The sequence below is a fragment of the Antedon bifida genome, chromosome 11 (assembly GCF_963402885.1).
Source record: "Antedon bifida chromosome 11, ecAntBifi1.1, whole genome shotgun sequence".
In the NCBI taxonomy this organism is placed as follows: Eukaryota; Metazoa; Echinodermata; class Crinoidea; order Comatulida; family Antedonidae; genus Antedon; species Antedon bifida.
In genome coordinates, this window is record NC_136236.1 from 15,198,201 (window position 1) to 15,216,785 (window position 18,585).

An 18,585-nucleotide genomic window follows, 5' to 3' on the forward strand; every position below is an offset into this window, starting at 1 on the left:
TGGTGAGTAAATGCTGCCCTCGTGGGAAGAAAACAATCCTATTGTTACGGACTAGTTTTTAATATACTGTATCAAGTTAATAGCTTTTGAAATCTTACAAGTTTGTGGAAGATACAACATTTTGGAAAATTGAAGTTGAAAAACTTTTCTTAAAATCATTAATCAATTTTTAGTCTTTTTTACTTTAATTTTTACTTTCATAAAGTTGTCATAATAAAGTCAAATTTTGTGAGAACTTGCAAAAGTTTTTTATCTACTTGGTAACACAATTTACTTTGAAATGATGGTGTCTTTTTTTGGTGTTATTTGTGTTGATAACTATAATTACTCTACTGTTTTGGAACACTGGCAACATCAATAATTAAGTTAATCTCTGGTTTAATAGCAGCTGTCTGAATATCTATAGCGATTAATAGCTTTTGGGCTCCAGTGAGCTTAGATCACGCTCATTTGGGATAAGTAGGATACTTAAACAGTACAACTTCCTGACCATTACCTCGGTATGGAGGAGTTGGGTTGTGTAGAGGACAACTATGACATCACAACCTCCTACATATTGGGATAGAAAAGGAGGAAATCTTTAGTACAGACATGGAGTAAAGAATAAGCATTCATTACTCCATGGTACAGAGAAAAAAAGAATTTCCATTTCAAGATGCAGAACTTCTCAAAATAAGTAGAATCGTGACCATATACACTAAACCTAAAATACTATTTTATAATGATGGTGAAGAAATTATAGATGACATCAAGACAAAAGGCTTTATGCAAAGATGAAGGAAATGTGGAAAAAGTAACCATGAACAATTTGAAAAATCATTTCTTCGGCATTGCTTAAATTTTGTACCAAAAAAATAAAAGAATACCAGCTGAAGTAACCTTGATATTATCTATAGAACTATATAAAAAGCTTGGCCATGTATCAATATAGGAAATGGTTTATGGCATTGGAATTCTGTACTACATATCTGGTCACTTGTTTGTCCAAAACCACAACAATATACTGTGCCCACCACTCCTACTATCTACAATTACCAAGGCCATAAGAATTTCAGTACGTCGTCAGAACCCTGGATGAAGGCTTATGTACGTTAGGTAAGTTTAACACGTACAGGAAGTATTGCATATAAACAAAGACTTCTATTGTTTTGCTGGCTTATGTTTTCATGGGGGACATAGTTAACAATAATGTAGGTGTACTCATTGTTGTAATACTTCATATCGTTGCTACAACTATTTAACTATTTAAACCATCAATAAGTACATATGAAATGAAGATGTAATTTAGTAACCCTTCGCATTTTCAAATAGATTGTTTGCTCTTTTAAAGAGCAATATCTTCTTCTGCTTCGTAAGTTATTTAGAATCCTAAAAGAGGGTACAAATGTGCAAATGTTGAAGTTGTAAATAAGTGCGTCAGATAACATAGTGTGAAAAGAATTCAAGATAGGTGGATAAGTTTTCCAGGTTGTTTAAGATACAGTACTATAGCCAGTTGTATTCTAACTATAAATACTGTTCTACCTGGGAATATGAAAAGTCAAAAGACCAAACAGCAACATGTGCAGAAAACAAATCACCACAATCTTCATGTATGTTCATTTTGGGCAAGCATTTTTATTATATTCACATTGGGTAAGCAATTTTTCTTACCAATACATTAATTACCTAAATCATCGTTGATCCAGTAAAGTAGAAAAAGATCAGTTACCCTAAACACACATAATTCTTTTTATAATAACAAACATCTTTTCTACAACATAACATAAATTAGACTCTTGATGTTGTTGTTCAAACACTACATATTATAAAGATATTACCATAAATGGCAATGATATTACCTTAAATAGCAATGACGTTGCCATATGGAAACATTATCAACTTATATGTAAATAATATCACCATATATAGAAATGACATTACCATTTATAGAAACAATATGATCATGTGTGTATCATTTCTTTTATCAACTAATATGTGTAAACAGAGTTATTAATAAATTTTCTCTCCTTAAATACATAATATCATACTCACTTTCTTACATAATATTGCAAATAAACTCTACCACAAACATAAAAGGGACTACTATTCTCCTCGTCCACATTTAGCCCTACCAATAATATTAACAGAATAATGTGTAAGTGTAGTATTAATGGTATAGTTAAATTATATGGATGGATTCCTTGGTTATTATTGTTACTGTTAAGTATATAATGAATAGATGTGTTTTCAAAATTCTTGATTAAAAAAATTCAAATAAAATAATAATAATAATATACAGTATAGTTTAATAAATTTATTAATTACAATAATAACAGATATTGAAAAGAAATAGATATTGTTGATCAATAATTTTAATTTCCATAAAAACAAATTTGCATACTTCTTGTTTTCAATTTCGACCAATAGGAAGACATATCCATGGTTGTCCTGACGATGTATACAAATGTTGCCCAATAGGATTAGGGGATAACAATATACAGTAGGATATCATAGTATAAAAAGTTTTCTATAAGAAATATTGACAGGTTTTATCGGCTGATACAGCAGACACTATTAATATCACAAACACCAAAATGTAAGGATGTTCCACACTTATAAACAAACAAGGTATTTAATTAACTTTACATCTTCGGTTTAAAACCAAAACGAAATGACATAATAATTGTACATACATGGTTAAAGGATATATAAAACACAATACAGTGAAACTCTCACAGATTTCTGAAATTTTGACTAAACCCAAATTCTATTCACCCTTCGAGACATTGTTAGTGTCCGACTTAAGGGTGTCTAGAATTTGGTGAGAGTTTACTAATAATTACCAATACAAATTTGTTATTTATGAATGATAAAGTAAGATGTATTAAGTCAAACAATATTCAAACAGAGTTGTATAAATTTAAAATTGCTAATTTTTTTTTTTTTTGGTGGATAGAATATACAGATGGAAAAGGTTTGTAACTATTGTGTTACATTTACAGTAGTATGGAGAAATTATAATCTGTTACCTACACCTTTGTGTAGAAATATTGGTTAGTCAGAAAGTTTTGGAAACATAACCAAAACCGACTCATGAATAAGACAGGCCAAATTTCTCTTTAGAGCATAACAAGAACAATTCAAAATTTAAATAATTCATAATATATTTAATTTCTTTTTTTTTTGGTTAATTTTCATTCAATATGTGCCATAACATTTCTCTTTAAATAATCAATTGCACTTTGCCATAACTTAAGGAATTATTTAAATGAAACAATTGCAGCAGTTTCGCCTCAAACGGCTTTAAGATCCTTCAACAACCATCCAATCAACGCTGGTGGTTCCAAGCGCACATCCAATACGAATGTTTAGCCAATCAGGTTGCTCAGCCATACGGATAATAAACAGCTTTGTACAGCCCTGACGCAACCAGAAAAGAACAATGATTTTGAATATAACCAATCAAAATTAAGAACATGATTATTTAACATACAGGTGTAATTATATCAGATCAAACAATTATAAAAGCCATAATTTCATTGGTCAATATACAGCAGGTGTAATAAATTTGACCAAATGTTTAGAAAAGCCATTGTTTGATTGGTCACTTCAATTTAGGTAAATTAGACCACTGATTGATTGTTTTATTTGTTTAGGAAAGACCAATAAAAACTACACCGAATGTTTATATAAGCCATCATTTGATTGGTCAAATCAAGATCATTTTTATGATGTTTCTACATTCGCTATACTGGATGTGCCTCGGTTGCCATCAATACCACATCTAATTGTGTTACGACCACTTGTCAATTTATTGTGAAAGTTGCGAAAGATTTTCCCCATGAGAGCTGCTTTCTAGTTGCGGCGGAGTACTCTTGCGTTTACTGAACCATCCCGATAATGTTGATTTGTTGCGTTTAATTACGGGGCCGGTAAATGGAATAGTTAAGTTCATTGACTGCAAAAAAAGAAATTTAAAAATATTAATTTGATGTCAGTAGTAATTAGTAACAAATGACTAAATTAAATAACCTTTCTATTTGCATTGTGAAGTGATAATTAGAGTTCAATGGGTTCCATAGCCAACTGTTTTTAATTACAGTAAGGTTGAGACTCTTACGATAAACTAAGCCAATTCTGACATATAAGAGAAAGGGAGTTTTTCATGATATAAGGTAAAGTCGATCTGGAGATACAGAATCAGTTGATTTAAAATCTAATCGGGCTATACTCGTGTCAGTAGTACATTGGAACAATTTGTGTACTGAAACAATTCTTCCAATCTAGAATTGTCTAACAAGGAACCACACCATAAGGGACCACAATAAAGGGGAACCAATAGTAACAATTTTCCCTTACTAATTACTTACCAAAGTTCCATCCAGAGAACTTGCACTCACTCGATGGTTCTGCTTCTCTAAAATAAAAAAAAAAAAAGATTTATTATCATAAAAAAATCAGATTTTGTAATATTTACAAATTAGCCTATCCTTACTGATATCATTTTTAGATTAGAAGCTACTCAATGAGCAGTTTTTCAGATATTAAGCTGAAAAGAACAGACACTACACATGATCTTAGCCAAAAGGCCGAGAATTAACAAACGTTTTGTTGAAATTACCTGATGCTTCCTTGAGGTTCATCAGGGAATTGGACAGGGCGGTTCTTTTCAAAATTTCAGGAGGCGCTAATGAGTCCATGCTACCAGTTAAATTATTACTTGTTATGCTCTCCGAGTCCAGGCCTAGGCCCGAGTCTGCAGTACAGCCTTGTTCTTTACGCATTAATTTTTGTCTTTCCAATTCAGCTACGAGAAAAAAAGAAAAAGAAACATTCTTCGTTAAATCAGGTTGTCTAATTACAGCAGGAAATCTTATTTAAGTGGAAGTTTTGTCTCAAATGAGATGAGTTGCCATCAGGTTATCATCATCATGTTTTGTGTTATTAGTTGCGACATTATTTTGACGTCACAACTTTTCAGTTTCCTTCATTTCGTATTTCTGACAAATTTACAATGATTATAATTCATAATAAATACTGTAAATATTCATAAAAATCATATAATTAAATGTATGTATAAATATATAAGATCTGTATACAGTACATATATATAAAAACAAAACTGAAATTTCAATATATTTTCGAGAAATTCAAAGAAAAAATATAAAGTAGTCTAGTTTTAGAAAACCTTGGGCATTAGTCAGCCACAGATTGTGAAGTTTTTAGAAAGTGAATTTACTAAATTTTACATCTAACACCAAAAATTGTTCAAAACAATATAATTTTAAACAAGAAAAAAAGAGTATAAAACATGTTTATTTCCACTAAATATTAACAATAAAAAACTGTAAAAAGACATAAATGTTTTTACACCACCATTCATTAATACATGCACATGTAAAACTCACAATTGTATATGTTCACAGTTTGAAAGAATTAATTACTAAGGATATTCAATTAGACTATTTAAAGTAAAGTTCATATTTCTAATAAGTATGTATGTCCATCCAATTAAAAAATGATTTTTCTGTAAGATTATTTAAACATGTGTCATGCTTGCTTCTCTGTATTTCATGCAATTTATCAAAGAACACCCATAAACAACGACGACATAAAACCACAATCATTCAAAAAACATTTATACTTGACACAACAACATCGCAAATATGAAAAAAACATTCAATTTGTTTAATTCGACAGAAAGTAAAATATAAGAAATGATTGGTTTATCTAAAACCACGTCAGTAGTGACGTGAATAGGTGAGTCAAAAGTTCAAAACAATGTTTACCACTTCTTGATATGATATTGGTAAACATATACAACGTGTATACTCTTAAGATCTAAATTGAATTTTGAAGTTTGTCGTTTTTCTGCCAGTTTGAATTTGTTGTGATGTTATTGTGCAATTTAACTATTCACCGTTGAAAGTATCATTGATTTATTACTACAGTTCATCCTCTACTTATAGAAAAAAGTGCACTATTAAACACAGGGCTCGATTTAATGTTATGCATGAGTGCCCTCTGTTATTTCCATTTTTGTTTGTCAAATTGGTCCACTTGGCACAGAGGTACATTAGGTAGGCCAAAACAGATTTATAGGCTAGGTTACTACTAAATCGAGCCCTGAATTAAACACCTGATAGTAGAAAAGTTCAAGACAATATGAAATATACAAAACCATAATGAAAATGAAAAATAAATGAAAAGTAATAAGAAGTTCCACTACAGAATCACAGCTGTTTAATACCAGTGTACTGTACTCACCTTCATGGACGCTCTTTGTAACATAGCTATAGTGGGATGAATGGTGACGCAAGAAAGAGAGAGAGAGAATGAAAGAATGGAGAACCGAAAGATGAGAATCGATTTGATTAAACTTTTCAAAATGTATTTCTATATTTACACCTTAAAGCTATTACTGTAACCATTTTAATTATAGATTTCAATGCTTCTTACTCAATTTTGATTTTAAAATCATTTCAGAATATGCATTTTACATACACACAAAGGGCTTTGAACATCAAATGTTATGTACTAAGGCAGCATTAGTCATACATGACATAAATATGTTAGTGAATACTTAACACGTTTATTAAGATACTGATGTGGGGGCAGGTTGTCAGGTATACACAATTCAGGACATTGAAACCACAGGGACATACTCCCAAGACTTGTAATTTAAATGTCAATTAATCCAATAACGAGAAAACAATATTAGCTATCTCAACAGACCAAGCATGTCTGTATAGTGATTCTTTTCACACTACTCCCCGAGGAAACTTTATAGGAGCATTCCGCTGGGAGAACAGCATCCCTGCTGTGGAAGATAAGATCCAATAGTTTCCTTTGGAAATTGACAAAAGTGGAGAATTGCAAGATTGATTGTAAGTTGGACAATAAAAAGTGGTGGAGAAAAAAAGAGATACTCTAACCTACTAACAGTAAACCGGTTTCAACTAGTCTTTGCTAACCACTCACTAGCAATATTAAACAAATATATCCCCTAGTATGTTTGACATTAGTTATTCATCATTTATTGTAAAGTGATTGTTGATTAATAGTAAATAAAGATGATGGTTATCAAATATGTTATTGATTAATTTAAGGTGCTAGTCTCAGATGCAACAGTGTTTTGTTGTCTGGGACTAGAAGCCTATTAATAAGTGAGTGTTCCAAGTGTTTACTTAAGATTGACATGCTTGTGAAAGTTAATACAGAATTACCCTGTGCTCTAAGTTTAATGCCAACAATTACACATCATCATGCTTATATGACTCCACGATAGATCTCATTTTCTTTTGTATACCATGCAAAATTTAATGAATAAACAATGTTTTTTAACATTTCAGTAATCAGCTGATACCTAGACCATGGAGTCATACAAGCATGATGAATGCATCGATTTATTGTTGGGTAACAAAGATCGTATGTGTTATAATTCTTCTGCAAAAGTTTTAATGCAAAAATACAAACTTGAAATTAGGTAGTAACAAGTTTATATATCTTCTTATTTTTAGTAGAGCTTTAATAAATTTAAATATTGTCTGCCTTACCTCCAATACGTATATCTTCCATTTCGTTCATTTCCATAACATACTCTTGTAGATCACGTACGAACCGTGACCAGTCTTCATGATTTAATGCGCAAAATGTTGCTAGTACTTTGTTGTCTACAACACTAATGAGTCGGATACCGAAAGGATAATCTACAAAAAAAAAATATAAAGAAAAATTAATGAAAAAAGGTTGGGAATAAAAAGATTAGTTTTCAACTAATTATAAGTATTAAAACCGCAAGATTTTTTTGTTATATATTATATAATCTATACTGTTTATCAATTGACCTATATAGAAAGAGTCAAACATCAACATGAATCGGCATGAAAAGATTCCAAAAGACTATTTTCAACTTACAATATAAATAAAAAAACACTAGCAAGATATTTTTTTATATTGTAAAATTTCATACTTATATATTATATAATCTCTATATCACTTGACCTATATATATAAAAAGTCAAACGTCAACATGAATCTGGGCGTACAACAGCATGACTAACTTCTGTTATGTTAATATTAGCACATACAAGGAAAACTGTATTATTAAATACAACTCTCGATTTCTTTCATTTTGGCTCGAAATCTCTTGATACCAGATATCAACAAAAACCGTCATTTCACTGAAATAACTTTGACATCTTTAAATTACATCTATCATTGTCCGCTCATGCATAGCATACTTTAAACTTTATCGATTTCAATCTAGTAAACATAAATAGATCTACAATGCATTTGCGTTTCTACAAGGAATTTCATTTCCGGTAGGTTTTCTGTCGAAAGGCTAGGCTGGTTGCTTAGGTGTATCCACCTGTTTAACCATTCCTTGTCCGACTTATTTTGGGATATTTTGCATTTGTCGATTCGAAATCTATCTATGGCTGACAGTTATATGTATGACAGCGGCCAATTATGATTTGTACAAAAATAAACTGATCCAGATGCGTACGATAAATGTTTTCAAATGCAATTTTCGTTTTCTCTTTCTACTACTCGGAAAAACAAACAAATAAATATAAATCGTATTAACCTTTAAAAGAAACAAGCAATGTGAACTTTTCATGGAAAAAGAGAAAACGATATGGAGCGCATGCAATCATAAGGCATGTGACCTGTTTGAGATATCTGGTAGAATATAAATAAATTGTAATTATATTTTTACTTACGTGGCGTTTCATACTTTAATACAGTGATTCCATGAAGTGGGAAAGATTTCTTGAAATTATATAATGTTCCTGTTTTCTTCCGTGCTAATACCTTAGTTACCTATTAAAAAGAAGAAAGTTCTATTAGAAAACAAATTTTAATTATATATATTGATTATATATACTGGTAGTTGAATACATTGAGCGCATTCATCTAGTGAGTTTTATATGATATATCCCAGGTAAAAGTTCAATTGTTTTGTTGATTCTAGTACGTCAACAGAAAGCAATGACTTCTGTGTAATATTATGACGTGCGATCTTTGAACACACCTGTGGTCTCTCAACTCAAATCAAACATTAAGGTGTGGACACTACTACTCTTCAGAGAAGAAATCACAGACAGACAGGTGTTTTTATTTAAAATATAAGGGATTTTGTTACATAATTTTCTAATGAAACTAGTGTTTATTTAATTACATTCTAGCATCAATTTAGATAAGAGCCAACCCAGGCCAATATTCCTATATGGACATGTTTAACTCATTTATCAACCTACGACAATTGAAATGTGTTCAATAGCATTATCTTTCCCCTCGCTGAACCAGCTAAGTACCCCCATCCATTCTGAATTTGCCCATATGCCCCAACCCCATTATGTTGTTACTTGTAACACTTACCACTAGCATGTCGTTAAATAAAAATATCTCCCTAAAATGCTTCTTCTCACGTTTGCTGGGATCGTTAATTTCTAACAGGCTCACAGAGCACACAAGCCTTCGATGAGGTTGAGAAAGAATCTGAGAATAAAATGATATTGAAACAATGATAACATTTACAGTGTAGATCAATATTCATGAAATAGTAAATAGTTTTGACAAAGTAATAATATAAATTGTCTAATTTACTTACAGGTCTATTACCCAGAATGCTTTGTTCAACACTCTGTACAGCCGTCACATGATCAGTTGCCGGATGGAATTCTTCTTTCTTTATTCGTTCATACACTCCACGCAGGACATCTTTGTCAATGTCTTGCCCATCATCAATGCCTCTGAGGTTCTTGACGAAATCGTCAAGTTTCATTTTCCGTTCTGTTTTTACATTTGGGCTGTGGAGGTCTGTATGTAGCATGATCACGGCAAAAGCGAGAATAAACACTGTGTCGGGATTGTTGAAGGTGGTTGCGATTTCTGGGTTGCAAACAAGGTATCGTTGTGAAAACGCCTAGAAAAAAAACAATCACCAAATTATCAATCTATTCAGTTTTCTTTCCTACCTATAACCATTGTACATCAATTCATATTATTTATTCTTTACCTCTACAAGGCGTTCAATCTTCTGGGCCTCGCCAGGCATGCGAAAATGTGACTGGAATTTCCTAAGAGCATTGTCTATTGACAGACCTTGAAAGTTGATTTCTTCAACATAACATCTACAGAAAAAAAAATCCATTCATAATGAATAATACAGGTGAATTATATCAAAGAATTACATGATATGATGTTTGTTTTGTTCTAACAAAGAATAACACATTTGTAGCAGTCTGTATCCAATAGAATCTATTCTTTACGGCTACTTAAAAAAAGATTTGACAACTTTGAGGAGCGTCTATGGTTTCAATGAAATCAACATTATAAGAATTTTAAATTGTAATAAAAACATCTTGTCTGGTACATTGAAACAACGGCCAGAAAAGAATATACTAAAATCAGGATCAATCACTGAAAATGCTATTAAAAATATCTGAACAAAGAGTTGTATATTTTTGTAGATATGACCATATGTGGTCTAACTATTAAATACTACAAAGAAAGATTTAAATACATTAAATTATTTTTAAAGGCAGGTTCGTTGGCGGCAATATGGTAAATCATGCATGAGAATCAGTTAAAACTACTTTAAAACGTTTTTCCATAGAAAAAAAAAATGTTGATCAAAGACAAATACCAAGTTTAGCTACCACCGTATTGACGTAAAAACCACAAAATCATGTGGGAGGAAAATCACAGGGCCGTATAAATTCCAGAACAGGAACTCGTTGAAATTATTGATTTTGATGTCATGTTTCGGTGGTATAAACTAGGTTGATATGTCTCTTACGGTATTGCATCATTGCTGGCTAGTTTTTTTTTTATCAAGGAAATATGTCTGTCGAAGTCATTAAACATGTGTTAAATACAAGTAATCATATCCACAAGTCTAAGTCACAGGATCAAGAAATTGATATTTCGTAATAGATAAAACTCTGGAAATTTCACATTCACTTCAAATACATGAGTATACCATAATAACAATTGTTGTAAGAGGTATATTAAACGGAATTGAATACAATTGTTGTAATGACGCAATATGTATAAAAATGGAATTGTCGGAATGATGTTATCTAATTCTAGTTAGATATAGATATACTGCTAGATAATGATATAGATATACGCTGGATAATGATATGATGAAATACTGTATGTATACCAATGGAATTGTGACAGAAATGGTATCGAATTCTAGTTTAATATATTGACAATTACTGCCAGATTGATAATATAAACTTGAGTTAAAATAGTAAAGTTGTAGTTGTGCTCATAAAAAGTATACTTACTCTAGCACCATCATATTAAATTGTTGTTGTAAATCTCCTAAATATTCTCCAATCTTTTGTTTGCTCAGTCCAATGCGACTTAGCAAAAATTTAGCCACTTCTTGAGTTGAATTCTCCAGGAACTTATTCTCAATTAAAAATTTGATACCCTTTTCTGGTTTTCTATTGGATAAATTATAATAAAATTATTAAAATATGATAAATAAATATAGTTTTGACCTAGAACAAATCCCTTGGGGATGGGAGACATGATGAATATTATATTTTATTTAGTTCGAGGCTAGAGGCTTTAGGACAATTTTAGTTTAGAAAGCGTCAGACTTCAGTTTAGACTTGACCGTAACTAATTAAATTAGATTGTCTGAAATAGATACTGTCCCCTAACTTCGCATTGTGTCACATGCACCATTTAAAATTTACAACTTTGACAAAATATATTCTCTTTAAATTAAATATAGACATGGTAGATTAATCAAATAGTCTTACTTGTTAAATAAGTTAAGTCCAATTCTATATTTGCGACGTCTAGGTGGGGTATTCGGTATTGTCATAGATGGTGGGATGGGGTCAATCACAGGAATTTCTCGTAAACTATCCACACTACCCGTGGTCACGCTTGAGTCGTCACCCACTGTTAATTTGGAAGAACCACTACTTTCGCTACTAACGCTATCACGCGTGTCTGATTTGTGTAGACTAAGAGACCCGTTTGCCATTTTGCTATGTTTGCGCTTCCAAACGGGTGAAGGTGTCATTTGGAAACTTTGTAAATGTGACGGAGTATTTAACTCATGAAAGTCTTCAGCTTTTAAGGTCACATCATGACATTGATCATCCGAATCAGACAAATCAGATTCGGAATCTGAATCTTGAAGATGCTCAGACGTGGATAAACCGACTCTCGCTTTCGGGGATGATGTTGGAAGGAATGTTTCTCGGTCAAATTCACCAAAGTCACTACTGGCGGTTGAAGCCAGTGAGATTTTATCCAATTCACCATAATCAATGGTGTGTGTTCGTCGTTTACCCCCACTCCTTAAAGTGGCATCAAGGTCATAATCAATATCTCCTTCTGTATTTGATCGCCGTCTCATCGTCCTAGCTGGCATTGTTGAGTAATAAGCTAAATCATCATTATAATAGGATTCCCTGATTAAGTTGTTTCCAGATCTCCGTGGCAGACTGGACGAATGATTTCGTCCTTGAAATTCTAAATTAAAAGCGCGAGAATATACATCTGTCGAACAGTCCACATTTTGCAATCGACGATGTGTATCGATATCAAGTTTTCTTGGTCGTCTCTCCGCACTTCGACTACGCCACCGTTTAAAAGGTCCTCTAAATTTATCACTTTCTATGCTCATATCCTCCATAGGAAGTTCATTTCCTTTCTTTAAATCATCTTTGGTTTTCTTTTCTTTTTTCTTTGACACCTTTCTTTTCTTTGATTTTTTAGGGTCTACTCCTCCTTCCAGTTTATTTCCAGTGTCCGAAATAATATTTTCTGGTAAACTGTATGATTTTTCGTGTTTACTTCTTAGTTTTTCTTTTGCAGACATTTCCACAACTTCTGGATTCTCCTGGATTTCAGTTTTCTGGAGAGAACTTTCAGAAGTTGTTGTACTGTAGTCGCTGTAAACACCTGAAGAAGAAGAATCACGTTTCCGCAGACTATCAAGACTACTTTCGCTGCCACTTGGGGCCATATGTTCTGGTTTAATTGTAATAAGTTCTGCTTTTGTGGTTTTTTCATTTTGGGACTGCTGAACTAAAGCGATATCTTTGTTTGAAGGCGTGGTTCTACTTATAGCGGATTCAAACACTTGTTTACTTGTAACAATTCTAGTAGGCAGATGTCCGATTTTGCCAACACTCGCTTTTTGTCCATCCCCAAGGGTCATCATTCTGGCCTTATTTTTCATAGGTGTCGGTGCACTGTCCGTGGCATCAACACCTTTAGATAAATCGTCTAAGCCAATAGCCCGTTGTATATTACTATGAAAGGCTTTTTTCGAGTCTATTTGCGGAGTTGGCAAGACGGTCATACTGCCGACCTCACCTACACTCGCTGGTATTGTTGATAATTTTGCACTGTTTGTGTAGTCAACAGGCAATTGTTCTAAAGTGCCAACACTTTGAGCACGTTTCTTCATATTTTCGCTTTTTGTTATCTCAGCTGTTGATCGATGTGTTTCTTTTGTCATCATCACCGTGACAACAACTGTTTTTGACTGTTTCTTGCCAGCTGGAGATCCATCTTTATTGTCAGTTTTTTTTAAAACATCCCCATTTTTTGTATTCCCATTCAAAGATTGCAGCTTAATAAGATTTGCTTTAGAGCGTTCACTAATTTCTTTATCAAACACGTCTGTATCAAGAGATTCTGGTGTTGGCGTTTTTAACTCTAAATCATTATTATTCACAGGGTCTCCGAGCATAACAACGCGAGCGCGATTGCTAAATTGTTCCCAGCCTTTTGAGCAACGTAGTGAAGAAAGTAAGCGTGATGAACGATTTTCAGATTGGCTTCTTCGTAAACGTTGGAACTGTTTATTCATTCCATATTGACGGTAAGCACTTTGAATTACTTGCGCGGCTTTGTGGGCTTTTTCTCTGCCACCATAACTCTTCTCTATCATTTCAACCTGTAAGATAATATTATTGAGTTAAAGGCTTATTACATTTTTTATACTTTAATAGTACTACTAGCGTTGGAATTTCCTTACCAATCAATTGCAACACAGTTAAGAAAACAGGAAATATTGAATACTGTGAACTATAGTTCTATACAACTTCTTCCTTGCAATAGCTGAACCTCTTCCTTTACAATACCAGGAATGGAATGAGATTTGACTTACCTGCTTACTATATAATTCCACTGACAGTTCATACGGATTGGACAATGTTCGTGAACGTTGAATGATCCTCTCTTCCTGTCGGCGTTGTTTGAATGACTTTTCTCTACGTAGCGGTGATCTTGTGCTCCGCCTTCGTGGTGTTGTCCGATCAAAATAATCTAATGTATCAGGGTCGTAATGTTCATTCAAAGGACCTTCTGATGTTTCGTTGTTCTTTAAAGTTGCTGGGCTGTTTGGTGGGGTCGCCGGTAGAGTGTTTCGAATACTATCGACGCTTGATTGTTTCGTTGGTTTTGATTTATAATCCTGAGCACATTGTTTATCAATCTGTTCTTCTGTCAACGATACGACTAAAGTACGACTTCCAAACGGAGTTTGAGGAGAATTCTCCCATTGTTTTTCTTCTCCTTTCTTATCTACAATTCCTCCTGTTGCTTGATTCTTTTTCTTTCTTTTTGGAGTTGTTGTTCCTTCTGTTCCTTTCTCAGTTCTGCAAAGACAAAACATTAATTAATGATTATTATTAAATTTTAATAAAGCACAATCTTAAACATCATTTTGTTCAAAACACAAAGTTGATATTATCTAAAAATTAATAAGGTTATACAAACATTGACTTCAAATTTTACGATTCATATTTTAACGATGTACGCTCCTGAAAATGAAATTTTATACTAAACCCTTTAAAAAGAAACCATGATTCATAACGGACAGATAAGAATAAGGCTTAAGTTATTGTGAATCACTGTGTATTGCAACCTTATCTCTTCGAAAGATCACACGACAATCATGACATCATTATATTCTTTCTGTTTTGGAGCGTGCCGGTCACGTATCGTAAAAGTGTGCCACTAAACCCATCACCTGATCAGTTTCCTTTGTAACAATTCGTCACTATAACAAATTCTTGTGTACCATAAACTTTAAATTCCGTAACATAATTTGTGTTTGTTTCACACAAATGTTACGGAATGCACACAAAACCAACATAGTAAAACAAGAAAAAGTGGTGGTCAAAACAGTTTAGATGTTGAGAAGAAAATCTTCAACAGCAAATTTTACAAATATTATGAGTAAATCTACTTGAGATAATACTACCAATACTACCGGATACGGAACAGGTGATTCTTACAATTGAAAACAGGATTTTATGAACTACTTGTTTGTTATTTAAGTCCTCCCCTCCATTTATAAATACAATTCAATTCATCTTCATTTATAGTTATTTCTAAAAAATTTTTATAAAGTATCTAAAAATTCTTTTCAAGAAGAGTAACTTACAACAATCATACGATTATATTATAATCTGTCAAAGGTCATATTGAAATTATTAAAGAATAATTTAATTAATTAATTAGGCATATTTTCCTTTAACAGGATATAAACTGAGCATGTTTAATATGAATGAAATGTAGAACGTTACAACTGCCAATAAAACCGAACAAAATGTCTAAAGTTTGACGTACTTCCTGTTTGAACTACAATGGCGCGAGTTGTCGTTTTTTATTCATAACGCATGGAGGACATTTTGGTCATGAATTGGATATTGAGTTGTGGGTAAACTATGATTTACTGCAGTAATTTAATTAAATTTAAACAAATTTATTTTCATCTGCTTTCTCTTTTATATTCTTTATTTATTGTTATATAATTAAAATCAGAATTTTCCAAAAAATGTTATACAAATACAAGCGTAATAATATTATTGTTAAAGAAGTGATATTAAACATAATTTATTTCCAATTGTTTGTAAAATGAAAAAATATAAAAGTATGTTTTTTAAAACAACAAAAATGTTTACCTTGTTACTCCCATCTGATAACTAAATAATCCAATTTTAAAGACGTGTTTATATTTCAATAATATTTTCAATAGTACTAAACTTCCATTACCCATTGCACAATAAAAACTAAAAACTATTAGATTCCGTCATGTCTACAGAAAAAAATTCAGGAAACCGATTGCAATATGTGTGCTAAGAAATGGATACAATATTGTAATAATCAAAACAAATATGAGTATTTGTTTATATGACAGTGAGGACGTCATCAAAATATTCGATGATACGTGGGCAGTTCAATGACAATGAAACCACAAGGCAACAATAGGGAGGGATTACTGCAGCGTTTTACTATAAACAATGTAGCGTGCAACACACTACATGGTATTAGTGTTGAGAAGGACATTGGAAAAATCCTTGACAACGTTACAATGTAATTGTTTTGAACCTACCTACATTTATGATCTACCTATGGTTTGAATGGTCTACCTTCATTTCCTATTGTTACATTTATTTATTTTTTTATGTGGTTAAACTAGAACAAACATTTTTCATTTTAAAATGCACCGATATAGTTAAAAGTTAAAAGACTTATACCAGACAATAACCACACAGACCAGATTAAATTTTGCTATAACTAGGTTGGTTTCTTTATGGTATCTTTAACTTGGTATATTTAATTAGGTTGGTACCTTTAACTACATTGGTATCTTTAACTAAGTTGGTATCTCTAATTAAATTGGCATCTTTAACTAAGTTGGTATCTTTAACTAAGTTGGTATCAGTAACTGGGTTGGTATCTTTTAACTATGTTTTATATCTTAACCATGTTAGTATTTTTAACTAGGTTGGTATCTAGGTTAGTATCTTTAACTAAATTTAGGTCTGATATATAAATTGTTTCTTCAATGAATGAATTTTTGTATGACTGATGCAAATATAAATCACCGATTTCTCGTTAAACATTGAAACGATTCAAGTGTAGAACAGACGGGTTGAGCTAAAAACAATGTCGACTTACCTTATACCATCACGTATGTACGAAGAGTAAGGAGTCCAGATATTGAAAAATGACATTTTCAGATGTTTACAAAACACATGTTTGTTCAACGAACAAATAACATATTTTACCAGTGTTTAAATGATCACATAAAAATATGTTATAGTCTGCTTTAAAAAATGTCTAATGTACACTGTATTGCTGTCGTCTGCTAGATCATATGATCTACAGATGTGTTGAGTCTGCTCAAATCTATGCAATACTTTAAAACTTAATTACTATTTGCCTGCCAAGCAAACAATATGTAAGTGTTCTTCTCTACCAGTATATAGTAGCATGACCTACAAGGCTAATGTCAACCAATGGCACAATTAATGGTCAATAAATTACAGTAAATACATGCTTAATGATATTGTATTACCTTTTCTAAGTAAATCATTACCTTGCTTAGAATTAAAAATTAACTATTTGCGACCAAACCCAAACAATTCATTTTTAATTTCTAATCACCACCACCACTAACAAATTAATTCATTCTCACGTTCGGACATAATCTGTTACCAACGACAACGACCCATAGCGTAATGTTAGAAATTAATCAATTAGAATAATAACAAATTCAGAAATCTTCCTAATTTGAAAGTACGCAACTCAGCTATGAAAACATGCATCAAATTATACGATTGTGAAGATGACTATGATGATTTGACCTTTAAATAGGGTCAAGATCAATATTACATCCTTTAAATTAGAAGTAATTAAAAATTATAAAAATATCAAGGATGGGTCAAATATTATGGAAATTAGTGTAAAATGTATAATAAATATTGAAGTATTCAGAATTGATTCAAAAGTAACATTTACAGAAATACATCTTTGAAAAACCAGATGAAAAAACAAATTGATCAGGCATTCACTCAAACATTAATTATTGATTTAAACACAATTACACATACAATTTATTTATGAAAAAAAAACTAACTGCAATTCAATAAAATAAAATACCTAACATAAAAGCTGATCTGTGTTGTAGAAAAATTGTAAGCTTTTGCAAAAAACACTTTTAAAAGGTAAAATGTCAAAAGCTTAACATTTTTCTACAGTAACAAAATACCTAAAATATTAAAACTTTCCCTGAATACATTGAGTACACCTAAAAAAACAATAAAAATACATTGAAAAAAAAACTCACAGCATCTACAGAATACACCACCAGTATTGTCTACATGAAACACTATTTTAATATGTATTCTTTTCCTTTTAACTTGCAGCTATTCAGATATATCTAGAAGCATTTTATCTAATCTCAGTCACATGTTGTAAGAAAGGAAGTAAAAAGAAAAAGAGGCGGGAGATACGACCTTGGCTGACCAATCAACAAAAACAATAGAATATTAGTAATGACTATATATTGACTATTACAAAATATAATTTACGACCTCTATAACAAAACAATTGTTGGTAATGACCTTGACTGGAATATACCAGGCAGGATTTTTCATTAATTCTACGAGACGCCAGCGCTGATCCAGTCGTATTATGTCTATTGGAAGTGCAAACATAAATATAGTCACGTTAACAATGCCAGGATAAAACAGTAGTCACGAATTTCAAAAGATCTGATCATTAACTAGTTTTAATTACAATAAATATTGGCAATTC

General features: G+C 31.9%; 1 protein-coding gene and 1 pseudogene across 13 annotated transcripts in view; both read right to left on the reverse strand.

Annotated features, from left to right (window-relative positions):
- Nucleotides 1–1,593: 1,593 nt before the first annotated feature.
- The window catches only part of LOC144855348 (uncharacterized), a 90,072-nt gene continuing 73,080 nt past the window's right edge, over nt 1,594–18,585 (reverse strand). For 10 of the 13 annotated variants that reach the window (XM_078713176.1, XM_078713175.1, XM_078713174.1 and 7 more), the window contains 11 exons: nt 14,144–14,633; nt 11,772–13,930; nt 11,286–11,447; nt 10,007–10,121; nt 9,599–9,913; nt 9,367–9,486; nt 8,709–8,808; nt 7,539–7,691; nt 4,604–4,789; nt 4,353–4,399; nt 1,594–3,940 (listed from right to left, as the gene is read on the reverse strand). In XM_078713176.1, the coding sequence (XP_078569302.1) occupies nt 3,794–3,940; nt 4,353–4,399; nt 4,604–4,789; nt 7,539–7,691; nt 8,709–8,808; nt 9,367–9,486; nt 9,599–9,913; nt 10,007–10,121; nt 11,286–11,447; nt 11,772–13,930; nt 14,144–14,633 (3,994 nt within the window). In that variant the 3' untranslated portion in view covers nt 1,594–3,793. Of the gene's footprint in view, nt 3,941–4,352; nt 4,400–4,603; nt 4,790–6,249; nt 6,276–7,538; nt 7,692–8,708; nt 8,809–9,366; nt 9,487–9,598; nt 9,914–10,006; nt 10,122–11,285; nt 11,448–11,771; nt 13,931–14,143; nt 14,634–15,944; nt 16,142–18,115; nt 18,136–18,585 lie in introns of those variants that run through there. The other 3 variants (XM_078713185.1, XM_078713179.1, XM_078713183.1) reach the window with 3 other exon arrangements.
- On the reverse strand, nt 4,458–4,583 carry LOC144856597 (U2 spliceosomal RNA; annotated as a pseudogene).